Source organism: Mytilus galloprovincialis, chromosome 3 (genome assembly GCF_965363235.1).
Source record: "Mytilus galloprovincialis chromosome 3, xbMytGall1.hap1.1, whole genome shotgun sequence".
In the NCBI taxonomy this organism is placed as follows: Eukaryota; Metazoa; Mollusca; class Bivalvia; order Mytilida; family Mytilidae; genus Mytilus; species Mytilus galloprovincialis.
The window spans coordinates 87411034-87432390 of record NC_134840.1 but is presented as its reverse complement, the minus strand read 5'-3'; the positions used below and the strand labels follow the sequence as shown (position 1 = coordinate 87432390).

Sequence of the window (21357 nt, the reverse complement as noted above, 5' to 3'; positions counted from 1 at the left end):
AAAACATAAACGAACACTTTAATATTCCATGAATGGTAAAGCTAATAACCCGGTCTACAGACAGACCATATTGTGAGATGTGGAAAATCCATACAAACTAAAAGTAAAGTTGCTTTCTGACAAAAATAATGCATGCAATATGAATTCTCTTATTAAGATTATGAGAGGAACAAAAAACTTGATCAGAAAAAGCATTCAACTGTATCCCTTTTGACTCTACATGCTCTTCTCAAAAACCTATAGAAGGTTACAAATAAAAAGGTAAATTTTTATTTGACAACTGGACTTTCATTTTTTTATACAGTACTTAATGAGAATAGGAATAGTACCCATTACTGTCAGCCATCAAACGTTGTGATTTGTCAAAATATCTGTATCATGATTCTTTAGAGGTCTTAAATGATAATCATTAATGTTATTTTTGAAAAAAAATAATGTGATTCTTTAAAATTTGTCATTTTTTTAATTGTCATGCACCAAAATTAATGTTGACATCATTTGACAAGATTTTTTACTGTTCTTCGTCACGAAGGTACCCCATTACAACCCTTCGTAATAGACAATGATGAAAGAATTAAGTCATCAGATGAAAAGATTATACCTTTATACCTTTATACCTTTATCTTCGGGTCGTTACATTAGCCAAAGGCTTCTACTGACCCCTCATCTTGGATTGTCATATATGATTTCTCATCTCATTATATATTTATATATAATATATTACACTTATCAAAAAATACTTATTTAGGTGTGCACAGCTGAAACACTAACAGGAACATATGAATTTATTTGGGTTCCAATTTTCGCCATTTAATGCAGACTTAAAATTGTTCAGAGTCTTTGCCGTCACTGTTAAATCTGACAGGTTATTCCACTGATCCACTACTCTAATTGAAAAAGTATTTAGTCTATGTGTGGTCTTACACTGTTTTTTAAAAAGTTTTAATGAGTGACCTCTAGTATTATTAGATGGTGCTGAAGTAAATAGGCTCATCCAGTCAATGTCATCTATACCATGCAAAGCTTTGTAGACTTGTATCATATCATTCCTATCCCTACGATATTCCAAGGTTGGCAAACCCAATGAACGTAGCCTGTCTTCATAATTAAGATGACAAATATTTTTTACCAGTTTTGTGGCCCTTCTTTGTTCAGATTCCAGTTTGCGGATGTCTTTTTTAAGATACGGTGACCAGACACATGTCGCATATTCTAGCAGCGGACGCACTATTGATTTATAAATAGTAAGAAACATATCTTGATCCATGTAATCAAAAGAATGATGAATAAGAGACAACACTCTCTGTGCTTTGTTATAAATATCACTTATATCATGTATATGTTTTTCAAATTTCAAATTAGACTCGAAAGTTACTCCCAGATCCTTTTCTTCTTTCACTGTTGATAATGCAATAAAATTTGCGGATTCATTTAACATGGTATAACGATATTGCAGGTCATTGTCAGGATTAATATGCAATACTTTACATTTAGCAGCATTAAATTTTAATTTCCACATATCTGACCATTCACATAATCTGTCCAAATTTTCCTGTAACTTACATCGCTCATAATCTGACGAGACATTAGAATAAACTTTACAATCATCAACAAAAACTTTCACTATACCCTCTACTACATCAGGAAGATCATTTATAAATGTTAAGAAAAGAACTGGTCCTAAAACACTTACCTGAGGTACACCGCTCACCACGTCTGACCATGTTGATGTTGTGTTATTTATACGAACACATTGCTTACGCCTAGATAGAAAACTCTATCCAATTCAAAATGCAGCCCTTTATTCCAAGCTTTTCAAGTTTCAAAAATAAACGCTGATGTGGCACGGTATCAAACGCCTTGGAAAAATCAAGGAAAATAGAGTCCAGTGGAAAACCATTATCAATTAATTCTGACCACTCATCTAGAACCTCTAGGAGTTGAGTAACACATGATCTACCGGGATGGAAACCATATTGACTACTAGTAAAAAGATTGTTCGTGAGAATAAACTTCATAATATTGTCTCTAATAATGGATTCACATATCTTACATACCACTGATGTTAAGCTTACAGGTCTATAATTACCCGGTTTCAGTTTTTTCCCTTTCTTAAATATCGGTGATACTTTATAGCATTTTTCCAATCGTCTGGAACTTTACCCTCTTTGATAGACTTATTAAAAATTAGAAACAATGGATAACAAATTGCATGTCTAACTTCAAATAAAACTTTCGGATGAAGACCATCAGGTCCTGCAGATTTATCTGTCTTTAAATCATTAAGTTTCTTTAATACATCTTCCTGGCAAATTTCAATATCATTTAAAAAATTGTTCAACACTGAATTAGTATCATAATCTTTCAAGTCCTCTGTTTGAGTAAAGACACTAGTAAAAAACTGATTTAAAACTTCAACTTTGTCAGCAGTACTGGATTCTAAAGTACCATCTGGTTTCTCAAGCATGCCTATTCCTGATCTAGTCTTGAGTTTACTGTTAACATAATTCCAAAATGACTTAACATTAGTGTTTGATTCTAAGGTCACTTTTTGTTCAAAACTAAGTTTGGCATTTTTAACAGCATTTGTACATTCATTGCGATCCTTCACATATTTAACATATGACAAATTATTTCTTGAATATTTATATTTTTTCCATGATTTACGTTTCTTGACAATTGCAGACTTAGTAACTCTATCCATCCACAAAGGTGGGCTTATAAATTTACGGTCAGTTTTTATACGCCCGTCAAAATTTTGACGGGATGTATTATGGTATACAAATGTCCGGTGTCTGTCCGTCTGTCTGTCCGGCGTAAACATTTCGCACCGTAACTTGAAAACGACTTATCCAAATTTCATGAAATTTAATATAGTTGTTTCTTATAATGGTCAAATGATCTGTATACTTTTTGGTGAAAATAAGATTTAAACTTTTTGAGTAATGGCACTTTGTAACTAAAACAGGGGTGTGTTTTTTTTCACATGTCGCACCGTATCTCAAAAACAATTTTTTATTATTGCTTAAAACTTTACACACTTCTTAGTTATATTAATCTTAATATCTGTATACTTTTTGGTGATGATTCAAAATTTCATTTTTGAGTTATTGAGTATTTTGTAAAAAAAAGGGGGGGTTTACATGTTGCGCTGTATCTCAAAAATGATTTATGATTATTGCTTAAAACTTTCCACACTTCTTTGTTATATTAATCTAAAGATCTGTATACTTTTTGGTGATGATTCAAAATTTCATTTTTGAGTTATTGAGTATTTTGTAAAAAAGGGGGAGGTTTTTTTTTACCATGTCGCGCTGTATCTCAAAAACGATTTATGATTATTGCTTGAAACTCACACTTCTTTTTTATATTAATCTAAAGATCTGTCTACTTTTTGGTGATGACTCAAAATTTTATTTTTGAGTTATTTAGTATTTTGTACAAAAGGGGATGTTTTTTTTTACATGTCGCGCTGTATCTCAAAAATAATTTATGATTATTGCTTGAAACTGTACACACTTCTCTGTTATATTAATCTAAAGATCTGTATACTTTTTGGTTTGATTCAAAATTTTATTTTAGTGATATTTAGTTTTTTGTAAAGAAAAACAGGGTGGGGTGGGGGGGGGTTTCACATGTCCCGCCGTGTCTCAAAAACAATAAATAGTAATTGCTTAAAACTTTCTCAGAAACTATTGATGATAATTGCATAAAACTTCAACACAAGACGTCGGGGGTATCATGCGCTCATGGCGCAGCTGTTTATTTTCTTCAGAATAAATCTATCAATGTTATCGGACATAATAGAAGAGAAACATTTCCACATTTCATTAATACTTTTATTATTTAACAGAACATCCCAGTCAATGTCGTTTAGAGTCTCATTAAAAAGCTCATAGTTACCTCTAAAATATGAAAAACAATTGGCAGAAGTATTCTCATTATTCAAATAGCAATAAAAATCAAAAGTTATCATTAAACAAGCTAATAATTATGGCTCATTCATATCATTAAGTTTATCTGATTATATCTGTTTTCCAGATATTATAAGCAATAGTTAGACCTTTATTAGTGTATGGTGTTCATACTACTCGTCTATATGATCATTACCTTATTTACATGAATCATTGATAATGCAAAGTTTATATGAAAGTTTATGTTAAAATCTTAATTTCAATTTTATTAAATTGCAGTCATCTCTAACACTGACCCATATGACCACACTTTTAAATAGCAGTCTGCCAGTCATAATAAAAATCACCATAAAGTATATTAATGATTGTTTTTTATTGAGAACATCTGTATAACTTATATTTCTTTTAATAGGTATCCTAATTTTTGTTTTTTGTTCATGAACATTAATAATGTGTTGTAAACTCTCTGACTCAAAACACACATATTTATAGGTTTTCAGGGGCGTAGCTGCCGTTAGGCACTTTAGGCACGTGCCTACACATATTTTTTTTCACAAATATTTTTTGTTATTTAAAAAAATAATAAACACAACGTTATCTGAAGATAAAAGCCGGTGAAGTTGTCAAAACTCTTTAATTATCGAATGTCATGATGACGCAACGTCAGATATTGCTACCATTTAGTGTAACAGAAAAATGACGTTAACCCTCTTACTGCGGGAAGGACATATGTGTCCTCCCCTGGCTTACTGCGGGAAGGACATATATGTCCTTTGTGTAAAAAAAATGATTATTTTTTTCCCTTTCGTAATATTTCTGAAAAAACACCTTTCCTTCAGTTATTGAATACATTTTATATATTTTATTCATCATGTGATTATTATTTTTGTTGTTGTTTTCTTTTTTTCTATCTGTTTCATAAAACGTCATCATTACGTCATATATTATTTGACGTCGTAATTGATTTGACGGCATGATAGCGCTATCAAATTTTAGAATGATCAATTTTTATTCTGTTATTGATAAAATAAAAAAGAATCATAGTATGAAACAGAAGGTAGATAGAACCCAACCTCAACAAATGATCATTAAGCAATACAAACAAAACCCAACAATAAATAAATATTTTAAACAAATGTCCTTAATTATTTTAGATTTGGAGGAACACATATATACTTAGTCTTGTACTTGATGCTTGCCTTGGTTTTCTTACTTCTTTAAAAACAAATTTATTAAACAACGAAAAAGTCTACGTTGGTATTTGATAAATAAATAAGTCTACAATTGATTTACTGACACGAATTGTAAAATTGGCATAAAATAGTATTCTGCATTTTAATGTATTTTTTTATGCACTATTAGCTATTATAAAATTTAGTTTTAGTTTATGTGCAAAAATGTATAGATACTATGGAGTTATTGAAAACCCGTTAGGAGCAGGAATCAGCCAAATAATGAGAAAAGCCTTTAGCGTAAAGTCAGCTAAAGAAGGCCCCGACATGAAAAAATGTAAAACTAACATGAAAACTAACGGCATGATTTATAACAATTTAATTTATTAAAAACATATGTGACAGACATGATCAAACGACAACCACTGAATTACAGACTCATGACTTGGGACGTAAACAAAAGAGTGTGTTATCTTTATTTTTCCGGTCATTTTTTGTTTGACGAGTGTTGTTACCTTTTGAAATATTTGCTGCTGAAAACTTATGTGTAACTTAATCTATTTTGTGTTATAGTTTTTTGTATCCTGCCTTTCAACCTTTCAGAACAAGTGTTCTTATTATATATATATATATAATTTTATAACGCGTGGCTTGTGATGACTCGAAGTTACATCACATTGGAACTGTATTTATACCAATAAAAGATCAGAGTTTCACATTTTTAACGACAAATTTTTAATTCCTTTACATTTATTCAATGAAGTAACACCATACGATGTTTAAATTTGAGACCAGTAAACATTTTTAAAACTCATATAATGATATATCATGGCTTTAAACAAAAATCTATGTCTTCCTTAGTATGCTTCACGTGCTATATAAGTTGGGGGAGGGGGGGGGTCGAAAGATGTAATAAAATATCTTTTCTAAATATGTGTAAATATTAGATTGAAGTACGCATATAAATTCGGAAGGGCCCTCTAATTATTTATTCTATAAATATATACATATTGATGTTTACAAATAGTATAAATATACCATTGAACAATAGTAATCACAGAAATTAGGCAGTTATTAACGAAAATATTAGAACCGAACCTAAAAAAATAAGAAACAGAAAAAACAAACATGTAAAAATATAGCTAATAGCGCACACCATCCACAGATTACAACACCTGAATGAAAAATACAGGTATGCAAAGATATATTACAGTTAAGAAGGAATTTTATGGTGGTAATTAGTAAGCATGCACCAGGTAAAAATGTGTGTTTGATTTGGATTTGTCATTCGTTAAGCATCAATGTGTTATGAAAATGAATATGACAAATAAAATATGATATGAATAGATATGAGAAATGTGGTATGAGTGCCAATGAGACAACTCTCCATCCGAGTCACAATTTATATAAAAGTAAACCACGATAGGTCAAAGTACATGCTTCAACACGGAGCCTTGGCTGACACCGAATAGCAAGCTATAAAGGGCCCCAAACAATTCTAGTGTAAAAAAACCCGGAAAAAACAACGGTATAATCTATATAAAAAACGAGAAACGAGAAACACTTATGAACCACACCAACACACGACAACTACTGAACATCAGCATATCATAGAAAAGAATAACAGTAGTAAACACAAGAAATATTTCAAGTGATGACATTAGCGTCGGTGCAACCATCATCTACACAGAAAAGGGAACAAGACGATTACAGTGCATCACTGATGGAGAATATTTACGGAGACAGATACATTTTACAGTATACATAGCAAAACATTTCACAGCATTGACATATTTTTGGCATTTTTAAACATTTCTATTAAAAAAAAGGATATAAAGTGTGCATGTGTAAACACCATTAATCATGTGTCTTTCTTGAAAAATTAAGGCTGAAAATTAATTGCGTCATAGTATAGTTATCAAAGGTACCAGGATTATAATTTAGCTAGTTTGCCAGACGCGCGTTTCGTCTACATAAGACTCATTAGTGACGCTCATATCAAAATATTAAGCCAATAAAATGGTTTTGTTTTTAGGTGTGGCGATATTTATGTTGGGGCACATACATCCTTTATAACATTATATCAACTTGAGCATAGTTAACATAATAACACATCACTATTTAACTCAGATTGTTTTTGTATAACTTGCTAATCGTTTGACTTTAAAAAGCTTACCTATGCTTTGTTATACCAAAGTATGAGAGCTTACTTCTTACGAATCAAAAATAAGTGCACAATCACTTGCTATTGAAACGGGGTGATACACAGTTTACATAAAGCACTAGCAGCTGAAAGTTTCTGTAAATTTTGCGGAGATAACGTAGAATATTGTGCGCATTTCCTTTTATAATGTCCCCAATATAAAAACCTTCGGGAGAATTTACGTTTAAGTTTTCAAAAATTGGTTAAAGTTAAAGTTAATGTTATCAAATCAGTATCATATTTAATTAATCAAAAAAAAAAAAATTGCTGATGCCAACCAAATTTGTAAATATATGAGATAAGCATTTGAATATAAAAAAAGGAGATGTCAGATGTGGTATGATTGGCAATAAGACAACTATCCACCAAAGTTCAAATGAAGTGGATGTAAGTACATTGTAATTACAGGCAACCGTACGGTCATTAACAATGAGAAAACCACAATTTAAAGTTCAAAACAATGCTTAGTGTCAGTTAGTCTACCATAAATAATGGAAGAACTATACAAAAAATAGACTTGTATAGTTGTAGATACAGCATATAATGAATTTTCTCTTATTTTGCATTATGTTTTATTTACATTATTTGTCATGTTGTATATATGTCATGTTTGTTGAAGTACACTTGGAATACGCAATGCCATCTTTTTTTATAGGTGCTTTATCCAATGAAATATTTTATTTGATCTAAGATGACCAACCGAAAATAAGTACAGCTGTAAATCTGACTTGAAATTTTGTAAAGTATAGTGCTGTTTTGCAAAAACTGAACGTTTTCTTCAAAACACTGCAAAGTGCTTGACTAATTGAATAGCGCGAAACTTCCTTAGGACGTGACGTGATCATCATTATGACGTTACGTCATGTCATATAAATAACGTTATTTTTTGAAAAAAAATAAACATCTATACTTTATGTTTGGTAATTCTTCAATTATTTGAGTTAACATGCTGTTATACAAGACTAAATAACAATTTACTGTTTTTGGTATTTTTTACTGAAATTGACCCGTTTCTGGACAATGTTTTGAAATTTAGCTACGCACTAAGAGGGTTAAATTGAAAACGCACACTATCTAATTCTTCCTGCTTTCCTTTTTTGGTAAATGCAAAGTATAACACACAAGTGTAAATGCCGTGAGAATCCAATCTAATATGATTTTATAATTAACATAGGAAATGCAATTTTACTCCTAGTAATTATGTGTTTTTGGAGGAATATTGCTGCATTATATATTCAACCCGAGTATGATTTTATTCAAGCAGCAACATACAATAGCTTATAGTTATGATACTGAAGTTTTCTTACTTTTTGATCGTCTTATTGATGTATATTTTTGTAATGTGTACATCATTTCGTTTTGTTGAAAGCAGGACATTTATATTTAGCGGGAGGAGGAAACAAGCGAATGCAGTTTATGCCGTCCCTATAGCTAGCATAACGCTTCTGGCGACGTCAAATTATGATAACGGACAAACTTGCACGACATTTTCATTAATCTGTATTTTTTATAGATAACCCTGTAATGTTAATGCTATTTGGTGTACCAACTTCAACTTTAAAAGTACTTTTTATTGGTATGGTTATCAAAGCCGAAAAATAATCTTCACGAAATCAAATCTCTGTTTTTTAGGCCGTAAAAGTTTTGTGAAGGCATGAAAGTTTAACTCGGACATTTCCGCAAGACATTGCAAATCTATTGTTTTGAATTGAATATGTAGCTCAATTTATTTTTCAATTCGAATTTTGGAAGCTTACACTTAGTACAAAACGATCGTGCTTACAATTTAATGAATTTTCTGTCAAAGTTTTATTTTTGAACTGAAATGTTTGAAGTTTCCAAATTAAATTCCCGATGGGACATTTCCGTACATTATATTCTTTTGAAAATATGTATGCAAATTTTAAATGGAGACAGCCAATTTTACCAATACTGAAGTATATCACGTCATAGAATGTTCATGCAAAATTTTGAAGAGTTGCGTGAACATTTCGCGTATTGTGCGAGTTTTATGTCCCGAGTTTGTTACATGGGACAACGCTAAGTAAACGTTTTTCGGATAATCTGTGTCTTCCTATAAGCCTATGAATATTATATTTTTATTCTTTCTCTATCATAATGTGAAAATGTAAGAATCAATCTTTATTTTCATGTATAATTTGAAATATTTATTTCAGCATTTCTATAAAAATTTTCCGGTCAAATATTTACTTAACGCTATTTTTCGTGGTAGTAGCAATATCTAACGTTGCGTCCATGTGTACACTAGTCTCTCGTCCTTAGACAAGTGAATGGAATATTGGATAGAATTGAATGTTTAAACTTTTTACGATTTTACCTCATATAGAAACTATAAACTAGAACTTTGGCTCAGATCATTTCACTTCTATCAACAAAAACTTGAATAAACCTTAACTTAGACACATGAGTTTTTTAATTAGTTGTTGTTAGTTTTCAACTAGCTTTCCACTTTGTCTTCACCCAACTTGCCAATGTTGGTCGTCTGTTTGGCTGTGCATGATGTATAAATACGCAGTCACGTTTGGTCAGAATAGGGACATTTAATCCGATGCCTAGTTGTAGAGAGAATGCAACTCTTTGAGGAATTCGTAGTTGTTCTACTGAAAGGCAAAATTTCTGCTCCTATCCAATAATCCCTCATTTTCCAATGCATGGCATTTTTAAATTTCCAGACCTTCGTCCTGGACGACACCTATTACAGGACCTAGCTCCAAGTGTTATTTATTGTAAATAAAAATTTCAACGGTCCTGAACTTGCATAAATATATGACACTGGATTCAATCTGGGATCCACTGGTTTCCTGTAATTTTGAGTACTCTCAAATCTGCGTGTAATGGCCACAATTATTCAAAATTCCTAAGCAGGTAGGGATTTTACAGTAGAGGATATAAAGAATACGAATTTCTTGAATTTTGTTAGGCATCGACTATGTCTGTATGTGTTTGTGTGGCTAGGGTGCAAGGTTTAAGATTCAAAAGATTGATGGTTGATGTCTAGCCAAAAGGATAGTTCTATTAGTGATTACGTTCCTATTTTTTTTAATGAAGGATCGTCAATATGTACTATTAATAATTTAAGTTAAACGAATATATCATTCAGAACGGAATAGATATGATAATACCAAACAGGGTGTACTGCTTAATTAAAGGGATACGCTGATTTACGCTGGGCAATGCATTTTGTAAATATTTTTTTTATATTACGGATTGTACTGCGTTATTTAATTCACCAGTCAGATGTTATGGTACATTATTCATAATTCTTCTAACTTTTCATCATGTATATAATAATTATCATGATTAAATAACCAGTAAATTTAATATTTTTGTACATAAAATTTTGCAGCTAAAACGCTGAAAACCGTTTTCCGTCGGGGGGCTTTGCCCCCCCCCCCACCCGAACCCCCTAACAGGGCTCTGCCCTGGACCTGCTGGGGGCTTTAAGCGGCCCCAATACCCCCTGCCGATTGGTGCCTACAGTTGACTGAATACCTAGCTACGCCCCTGGTTTTTTACCCTGTGAATATACCACTGTCACTCTAATATAATTATAGTCAATTTATCTATTGTCAATTTATTGTTTCAATAAATTCAATACTGTATGCCATAACCATGATAACCATTTAATGTAAATGTGTTAGTGCTAATAAATATTGTCTATTGTCTATTGTGATACGGTGTAAACCTTTATCTTTAAGACTTCAACATACTGTGGATTAATTATTATTTGTGGGATACAATGTACCAATTTTCGAGGATTTTGTGAGTACAGGCAAACCATGAAATTAAATGTTCAATGGATGATAAAATTTTATGTAGGCTTGTATGCCGTGTATGCAGACTTCATCAAAACCACAAAATTAAATATGCAAGCTTTCCTTAATCTAGAAAAATAGGTACCCTGGTATATGAATCCAGAGAGTATATATTTTGTAACTTATGCCCAACATTTTCAGTTTACAGACAAAACATTTATTTTTATTCTGATGACAGATGCAGTACAACAGTAAACTAGATTTTTTTTCATTTACAAATCATTTACACATTGCTTCATTTGTTATCATTTGTTGAAAGTTATGGTTATCAAATAAATTATCTTTGATCTTGTTTTTTATGAACAATATAGTTATGCTGTTATCTTTAAAATTTCTTAATTTATGACAATCTGATTGAAATACTGAGTATGTATAAAAGAAGATGTTGTATGATTGCTAATGAGAAAACTTTCCACAAGAGACCTGGTGCCCAAATGTTACAGAAATTAACAACTTAAGGTCACTGTACGGACTTCAACAATGAGCAAAGGCCATACCGCACAATCAACTATAAAAGGCTCTGTAGTCTGTACACATAAGAATTTCTAAGACATGAATTTGTTTATTTAGAAAAAAATTGTACTCAAATACCAGAAATGACTAAGCTATTGTGACATGTGAAGATACAAATGTATAAATACATGTAACATGTGAACATCTACTTCCATTTTTTCATTCTGATAGATTTGGTATGTAATGGATTTCAATGAAACCTATCAGGACACATGTTCTTCAGTAGGAATAGCAGCTCGTAATGGTGACCTTGGTTTGGTACAACAGTTAGTTTGGCATGGTACGTTTTTTTTAACAGCAATACTTCATGTACTAATTTTTGAAAATCTTAAGGTATTTTTCTTCTGATCCAAGTTGCTGTTGACTTACTAATTAACCGTTGGTATGTTGTTTCCTAGAATTTTCTGTTTCGTATGAAGATGTCTCATTGAATAAGTAATCTTACATCTCCATTTATTCATATACCTAGAAAATTAAATAATAAAGAGTTGTGGTATGATTGTCTATTAACAAAAGTTGCCACAAAAATTGTTTGACGAGATATACACATGATTTAAAATGCCTTCACATTTAGAGGTTATGATTCAGTTTTCAAAAATGAATACAGATACCTGAAGAAAAGCCATAAATCGACTTGTTAACCAAATACCAGATCACATTTATTTACAAAAGCAAACCCCAAACTAAAACTTCATTGATCAATACTTCTACCAGTACATATATTATTTAAGGAATATGAACTTAAGAATTGAGTAATTTTCATTGAGGCCTTTTATAACAAATCCATACATTTGTAGACATTCAAGAACAAAATAAAATATTTAAAATTATATACAATGATTTATTCCCAAATTTACTCAGTTTTTTAAAAAATTAAGCCACCTAGAAAAAGTCTACTTGTGATTACTCACATACTTATTATAAGTTGTGATTTTAATGTATTTTATATATGAAATGATGTTTCAGGTCGTCCAGTAGATGTACGAGACAACAGAGGATGGACATCAATACATGAGGCTGCTGCTAATGGACACACTGGCTGCTTGGATTTTTTACTGAGGCTAGGTAGTTATCAATTATTTTGTACAGTAAGGAAAGAATAAACTATCAGGAAGGGACTGTATGGTAAATAAACCTTAAGCACGGAGAGGCACTCTACTTTCTCCACACAGCACTAAAGACAAACTCTGTAAAAAATAAAATTGAGAAAGGAAATGGGGAATGTGTCAAAGCGCCAACAACCCGACCATAGAGCAGACAACAGCCGAAGGCCACCAATGGGTCTTCAATGAAGCGAGAAACTCCCGCACCTGTAGGTGTCCTTCAACTGGCCCCTTAAAAAATATGTATGTAACAATGTTTTAGATTTTAACGAGAGAAATTTATGTATTACTGAAAAATTATTACACCAGGGTTTTCGATATCACAAACTATTTACTAAATTTTATCATCGGTATAAGGACATCATTCGTAAATATAGCTCAACATGCAGACTTCTTATACGTTCAGGTATTTCACATCCAATTTTTTATGGAAATATTCTTTATAAAGCACAAAGGTGTCAGTATTCACCTCAAAAACTAACAAAACCTTTGAAAAGACTTATTAAGAAGGGATAAATCTTCTCCTCTGAAACTACTGGGCCAAATTAAACCAAACTTGGCCACAATCATCATTGAGGTATCTAGTTTAAAAAATGTGTGACGTGACCCGACCAACCAACCAAGATGGCCCCCATGGCTAAAAATAGAACATAGGGGTAAAATGCAGTTTTTGGCTTATAACTCAAAAACCAAAGCATTTAGAGCAAATCTGACATGCGGTAAAATTGTTTATCAGGTCAAGATTTTTCTGCATACAAATTTTCAGATGAATCCGACAACCCGTTGTTGGGTTGCTGCCCTTGAATTGGTAATTTTAGGGATTTTTTGCTGTTTTTGGTTATTATCTTGAATATTATTATAGATAGAGATAAACTGTAAGTAGCAATAATGTTCAGCAAAGTTAGATTTACAAATAAGTCAAGAGGACCAAAATGGTCAGTTGACCCCTTTAGGAGTTATTGACCTTTATAGTCAATTTTTAACCATTTTTCGTAAATCTTAGAAATCTTTTACAAAAATCTTCTCCTCTGAAACTACTGGGCCAAATTAATCCAAACTTGGCCACAATCATCTTTGGGGTATCTTGTTTAAAAAATTTGTGGCGTGACCCAGCCAACCAACCAAGATGGCCACCATGGCTAAAAATAGAACATAGGGGTAAAATGCAGTTTTTGGCTTATAACTCCAAAACCAAAGCATTAAAAGCAAATCTGACATGGTTAAAAGTGTTTATCAGGTCAAGATCTATCTGTCCAGAAATTTTCAGATGAATCGGACAAACTGTTGTTGGGTTGCTGCCCTGAATTGGTATTTTTGAGGAAATTTTGCTGTTTTTGGTTATTATCTTGAATATTATTATAGATAGAGATAAACTGTAAACAGCAATAATGTTCAGCAAAGTAAGATTTACAAATAAGTCAACACGAACGAAATTGTCAGTTGACCCCTTTAGGAGTTATTGCCCTTTATAGTCAAATTTTAACCATTTTTTTGTAAATCTTAGTAATCTTTTACAAAAATCTTCTCCTCTGAAACTACTGGGCCAAATTAAACCAAACTTAGCCACAATCATCATTGGGGTATCTAGTTAAAAAAATGTGTGGCGCGACCCAGCCAACCAACCAAGATGGCCGCCATGGCTAAAAATAGAACATAGGGGTAAAATGTAGTTTTTGGCTTATAACTCAAAAACCAAAGCATTTAGAGCAAATTTGACATGGATAAAATTGTTTATCAGGTTAAGATCTTTCTGCCCTTGTATTTTCAGATGAATCCGACAACCCGTTGTTGGGTTGCTGCCCCTGAATTGGTAATTTTAGGGAATTTTTGCTGTTTTTGGTTATTATCTAGAATATTATTATAGATAGAGATAAACTGTAAACAGCAATAATGTTCAGCAAAGTTAGATTTACAAATAAGTCAACAGGACCAAAATGGTCAGTTGACCCCTTTAGGAGTTATTGACCTTTATAGTCAATTTTTAACCATTTTTCGTAAATCTTAGAAATCTTTTACAAAAATCTTCTCCTCTGAAACTACTGGGCCAAATTAAACCAAACTTGTCCACAATCATCTTTGGGGTATCTAATTGAAAAAAATGTGTCCGGTGACCCGGCTATCCAACCAAAATGGCTGCCACGGCTAAAAATAGAACATAGGGGTAAAATGCAGTTTTTGGCTTATAACTCAAAAACCGAAGCATTTAGAGAAAATCTGACAAGGTTAAATTGTCTATCAGGTCAAGATCTATGTGCCCTGATATTTTCAGACAAAACAGACACCCTGTTGTTGGTTTGCTGCCCCAGAATTAGTAATTTTAAGGAAATTTTGCAGTTTTTGGTTATTATCTTGAATATTATAATAGATAGAGATAAACTGTAAACAGCAATAATGTTCAGCAAAGTAAGATCTACAAAAAAGTCAAATGACCAAAATTGTCAATTGACCCCTGAAGGAGTTATTGCCCTTTATAGTTAATTTTTAGCATTTTTCATAAATTTTTGTAAATTTTTAGAAAATATTTTCCACTGTAATTACTGGGCCAAGTTCATTATAGATAGAGATAATTGTAGCAACAAGAATGTTCAGTAAAGTAAGATCTACAAGCATATCACCATCACCAAAACACAATTATGTCATGAATTTATCTGTGTCCATTGTTTAATATGCACATAGACCAAGGTGAGCGACACAGACTCTTGAGAGCCTCTAGTTTTTTACTGCATTCACTTTAAAAATGGAATACAACCCTCACTGAGAAGTCTATATAACATGAATTTTGACCTCATAAGCTTCATAAGTTGAACGTTGTGGACATATGCTCTTGCAATTAATATATTCAGTATTCAAAATGTTTAAACTAATTACCTTGTATCTACTAGTAAACAAGGTATTAGGGTATACAATATATATTTAAGAAAAAGGATATTTCTTTCAGATGTTGATGTTGAGTGGAAAACATTTGAAGAGGAGACTTCATTGTTACTGGCAGCCAGAGGTGGCCATTTTGCATGTTGCAGAGCTCTTATTGGATATTCTGCAAATGTTAACACAACAACCAAGGAAAACTTTGCTCCACTGTGGGAAGGTAACTAAACATGTTATGGGCAAACTCTTAATAGATACCAGGATTAAAATTTTGTACACCAGACACATATTTCATCTTCAATAGAGTCATCAGTGACGCTCAAATTAAAAAAAATAATCAAAAAGGCCAGATAAAGTTCAAGTGTTGAAAAACATTGATGACTCAAAATTCTGAAAGGTTTTACCTAATAAAGCTAAAGTAACTTTGGGGTGAGCTAGCACTCCTTTTTGTATTGAAAGGGCAAGGTATGTTGGTACTCAATTTTTTTTTATAGTGTCTTTAGTAAAGGAATTACATCAACTTGTTCATGTCTTTCCTTTCATCTGTGTGTCTATACATTTATTGCTCTATCCCACAAAATTTGGTAGTGTTTTGCACAGAACCTTCAAATTATAGTTTCCTGGAATTTGATTGGACCATGCTATACTGTATATGGCATTTTCAAGAGCATCACTTGTCAACTTTCTGTGTGCAGAATAATTTAACTGTTTGCTGGACACTTAAATTTCACAGAGACTACAAATCAAGCTTCATTTGAGCATCTACACTGTTGTGCTTTCAAATCTATGCTTATCAAAAAAAAAATGCATTGAAAATACTTATAGTGGGGGTACCTTTTTATGAACACTTGCTCACATTTCAATTTGTTTTACATCTGTCCTATTACTTAAGTGATTAATTTTATCAAAGGTTTTACTATAAAACTTGGTTCACCATGATGCTATCAGCATTAGCAAGCTAGCTAAGGTAGGGATAAGGCTATTTTAAGATTGTACCTATGTTTGAAATTTATGGACATATAACTGGAGATATTGCTAATAAAAAAGAAGTCTTCATAATGAATTCCAATGCTCCTAATTTCTAAATTTTATTTTTGGGTACTAAAATTTAGCTAAATTTTAAAATGTCTATTTAAAAATTAATGTATTTCATTCTATCAAGCACGGAACTTTTGGTTCTATAGAAAACACTGTATATTCAGAATTAAATGAATGCGTTTATGAGTGTAAAGACACCAGCATTCATCAATACTTTATAATTTTAGCTGTAAATGTGGATAGCATGGAATGTGTAAAACTACTCCTGAGGAATGGAGCACACATAAACCATCAGATCTACACAGGTTACACTGCTCTACACACTGCTGCAGAGAAAGGTCATGCCACTATCCTGGCCTATTTAGTAGGACATGGTGCCCGACTTGACATTTGTGCTGACGAGGAACTAACACCTGTTTTCTTGGCTTCACAGTTTGGTCACAAAGATTGTCTTAGGATTCTTCTAAAAGTTGCTAAAGATAAAGGTATTAAAATAGAGGAATTGAAATATACAAATTCTGTTATAATTAAGTATAACACAGTTCTTTAATATTTATGTCATCACTATCTACATTTTCTGTGAGAGAAACTTATTTCTGTATTATATACATCCATATTGCAATCCACATGATTGTTGTTAACATTCACTACATTTTTATTTCATTGTTAATTTGTTTACTTGGATATCATACTTGGCTACCTCCACTTTATATTTGCATTTATATGTAATTAGTAGTTTTATCACATACTTATTTTAAGACAAGATATGCGTTTCAAGAAAACACATCTGCAAGACAGTTCTATAAACACATAGTTTTCGATAATGGTTATATAAACATGATACAATATTTGTATATTTGGAATACATATTTATTTTGAGGTTTGCAAAAATTAAAATAACAAAATTACTGAACTTTGAGGAAATTTCAAAACGGAATGCCCCTCATTAAATGGCAATGTTTAAAGCTCAAACACATCAAACAAATGGATAACAACTGTCATATTCCTGACTTGGTACAGGCAGTGATAATTAATTTTCCAATTTAAGGTATTCATTTACTTCATATTTAAATGTGATGTGTGTCTCTTATTTAATAGGTGTATTGGAAGTTGTAAACAGAACAGCATCAGACAATGCCAGCCCCTTGTTGATAGCAGCCCAGGGTGGACATGATGATTGTATTAGGTTGTTACTGGACTATGGTGCTGATGCAAATGTTCCTGTCAAAGATCTCAATGCTATAGCTGCACACTTTGCAATCTATCAAAACAAACCAAGGTTAATAGATGTCTAAAAGTCTTAAAAATTATTATGGGTACATTCAGAAAAAGTAAAATTGTTAAAAATAATTTACCAAGATGAAGTTAATTGTTTAACTGAATTTGTGGTCAATACAAAAAATCTTAAAGAAGTGTTGCTTATAATACTGTAATTGGTCAGAATATTATGTAAGTCAGAAAATTATAGATGCCGAAGCTAATGGGATACATATTTTGAAAGAAATTTAGTTGTGCACAGAACCAAATATCATATCATATATTACTAGCCAACAGGTGTACATTATTTTTCCTCAATCTTATTTTTAATGGAAGGGAAAACATATGTTGTACTGCATCAATAAGTGTAGTACTTATCCCAAAATTTGTGTTACATGAATTAGAATTGAATATTGAAAGGTTTCACTGTACTGTGTTCAAGGGTAAAATGTTTTGTACTGATATAATAGTTTTGATAATTATTCCAAAATTTGAGTTATTAAAATTGATTGACTTGATGAAGGTTTTGCTGTTCTGTGTCCAATACTTTAATTTACCTTATAATTTTAATCTTGTATTCACAAAAAGAAAGTTAAAAATTTATAAAGTTTAGTTGTCTTACAATCTATATTTATTTTCATATTTACATAATAATATTTATTATTTATTTTAGATGCTTACAGATGTTACTACCAGTAACAAACTTGGAATTTCTCTTCCACAATGCTGTACAGTTCATGCATCCTCTTTACTTGTCACTACAGCTAGAGGACACTACATGTCTGGAGATATTAATTGCAGCTGGACTAAATGTTAAGGCATTGATTCCATTCACAGAAGAACCATTTGAACATGAGAATGTCAGACATTTGCTATTTTCAGTGCTTGGGTATAAACATTGTGCTGGAATTTTAAGTCACGTCAGATATAAATGGCCAATGGTTGGTGTTGATCTCTTACTCAGAGCAGGATTGTCACCAAATCCTCAAGATCAATCAGAATTACCTCCCTTGGTAGCTTCACTCTGCAGAACTGCATATAGTTTATATATGACATTACTGAAGTTCCAAGCTTGTATAAATGTTTATCATGAAAGATGTGTTGGCAATTTGACAGTTTTACTTGCAATACAAAATGACCTTACCAATCATGTATTTGTTAAAGGATTTACGCAAAGGAAGATATATGGAAAATATTTAATACCACTGTTAATTCTTGGTGCTGATACAGAGTCTTGCTTTGAAACAATTGCAGATCATTATGATGATAGTGATAACACAAAGTTCACCCTGATAGATATTGTCAGGCAATCTAATGGGACCAATCTCTTCCCCATATTTGTGCTATTGATGTTCTTCACATGTCAAATTCCAAAAATGAACAAGTTCTGCGAGAGATTTTTTAGCAGAGAAGAAAATGAATATCTCCTGAAATTACAAGGTACATAATGTGTATTGTATTTTAAAGTTGATTTTAAAACTATCAAATTGTTTTTAGGACATCTCAGCATCTCTTTAGTTTGGCAGATGAAAGGTAAATACATCTTGAACAATTTATTCAAAAGAAAAAGAAATATACCCATGTCATCCATTTATTATAACAAAATGTTACAACAGGTAGAAACATGGTTTATTTCTGTCTGTTTATCCTTCAATCTATGGCTACTTTATATAGCTAATTAAAAGAGCTGGCAGCAGTACTCCTTTGGAGTTTAAAACACACGAAAATAATATAAAATTAACTAAAGTCAAAAATGTAAAGTGTATGTATTATAAATTATTAAGCTATAAAAGCGCCAAGAAATGTGATAACAAAATTACAGGATATTTTGCATATAGAATTTTGATTTTTTTTATTACTTCTTTTGATTAAAAAACAGGAAGGGCTACAACTCTTAAAGACTTTATTTTATGCAAAGGAAGATTGGGTTGATTTTTTTTCTTTTGGAAAAGTCCTAAGAGTTATACCAAGAAAATTCTGTTGTCTAATTAACAACATGAACAATGCCATTTTCATCTGATGATTCAAATACAATTTGTTTTGAAGTTGAACCTTAATTTTTTATGAATACAGACAAATATAATAAGATGAGCAAAACACACAAGAAGGAATTAACATAAGATCATAAATTCATGCTAGTTTTCATCCAGTCATTCTTTTTTCTGTGTAATTACCTATTGTCCATTAAAATGGTTTTCAATAAACTTATGAAGAAGAAACTTTATCATTTATGGGACATTGATTCTTACTTATATTTATAACTCTTTCGAATTCAACAATGGCTAAATGTAAATAGAATGTAAGAAATGGTAAAATGATTTAACCTGATTAAGATAATTCTCATTCATTAGATTTGATATCTAATATTACAACAGAAATCTATTTCAGTATTTTTAAGACTTTTTTTCTTTTTCAGATTCTAGTCATACGTTACAGCATGCTTGCAGAAAGAGGATTATTTTGTATTTTGCCCAGCAAGGAAGGTTAAATAAACAACTAATTGATAATTTGCCTTTACCAAGGATTCTACAAGATTATATTTTATTTAGAGATGACAGCATTCATTACAGTGATCTGGTGTTAGACGCTTTTAATTTTTTATTTGACCAATAAATGTTAGCATATTAATATAAGAACACTTTAATAAATTATTCATCATGTTATATTTAATATATTTACTATTTATTTCTGTTTTTAAAGTCACATACTGCTAATCAGAGTGGTCCATTGCTACCTATTGAATAGGAATTGATTAACAAATTGTTTTAATCACTCTCATATGTTTTTTAGCCTGTCCATCCATTATTCTTTAACCTTCAGACCTTATCCCTATTTGGGAATCTGCATCACTTGAGATATTGACGTCATCCAACAATTCCTTTGTCTTTGTAGTGTCAGACAAAATTTTAATGAAACCTTTGTGATGTATAGTAAAGGTGAACAACTAGATATAAGGTGTATTCTTCTGATATGTATTTATTCATATGATATCTTAAAAATTAAGGTATTGTACTTTCAGAGGGATTCTAACCAGGTGGTGGTGGCATAAGCTTTATTAACCTTTTTACCTCAGAAGGTACAAAACAGGGATACTGCATACCTTGTTTAAAGATGTCTTATGTTACCAAAGTTTGTCTGTCTGACAATTCATGGATCAAGGTTAAAATTTTGTGATAAGTTTGTTTTCTAAATACAGATTTTGTCTCGCCTGTGAAAAAGTAGCCAGATATAGATATTACTGTCCAGTGGTGTAAACTATTTGTATAAACCATTTAAAGCTTTAAATTTCCTGTCTGCTTCTTTATCTTGTATGCTGCTACCTAACCTTACGTTATAAAGTTTCCTTCTGTTATATGTCCTTGATCTCATTTTCATTGTTCATTGACTGCTTGAAAAAAAATAGAGTTTTTTTGTATCGTGCGTTTCTCACTTATTATGAATACTACTAGTATA

At 31.6% G+C, this 21357-nt stretch overlaps 1 protein-coding gene across 2 annotated transcripts; it reads left to right on the top strand.

Moving 5' to 3' along the window:
• Positions 1-29: 29 nt before the first annotated feature.
• Positions 30-20567, top strand: LOC143069286 (ankyrin repeat and SOCS box protein 15-like). 2 transcript variants are annotated; one of them, XM_076243843.1, is made up of 8 exons: positions 30-103; positions 11810-11918; positions 12605-12703; positions 15680-15829; positions 16875-17132; positions 17746-17926; positions 18578-19344; positions 20321-20567. In XM_076243843.1, exons 2-8 carry the CDS (start codon positions 11822-11824, stop codon positions 20515-20517), a joined length of 1749 nt encoding a protein of 582 aa, XP_076099958.1. In that variant the 5' UTR covers positions 30-103; positions 11810-11821; the 3' UTR covers positions 20518-20567. The 2 variants fall into 2 exon arrangements, with proteins under 2 accessions (XP_076099958.1, XP_076099957.1); XM_076243842.1 differs by having other exon boundaries at positions 53-261.
• Positions 20568-21357: the final 790 nt, after the last annotated feature.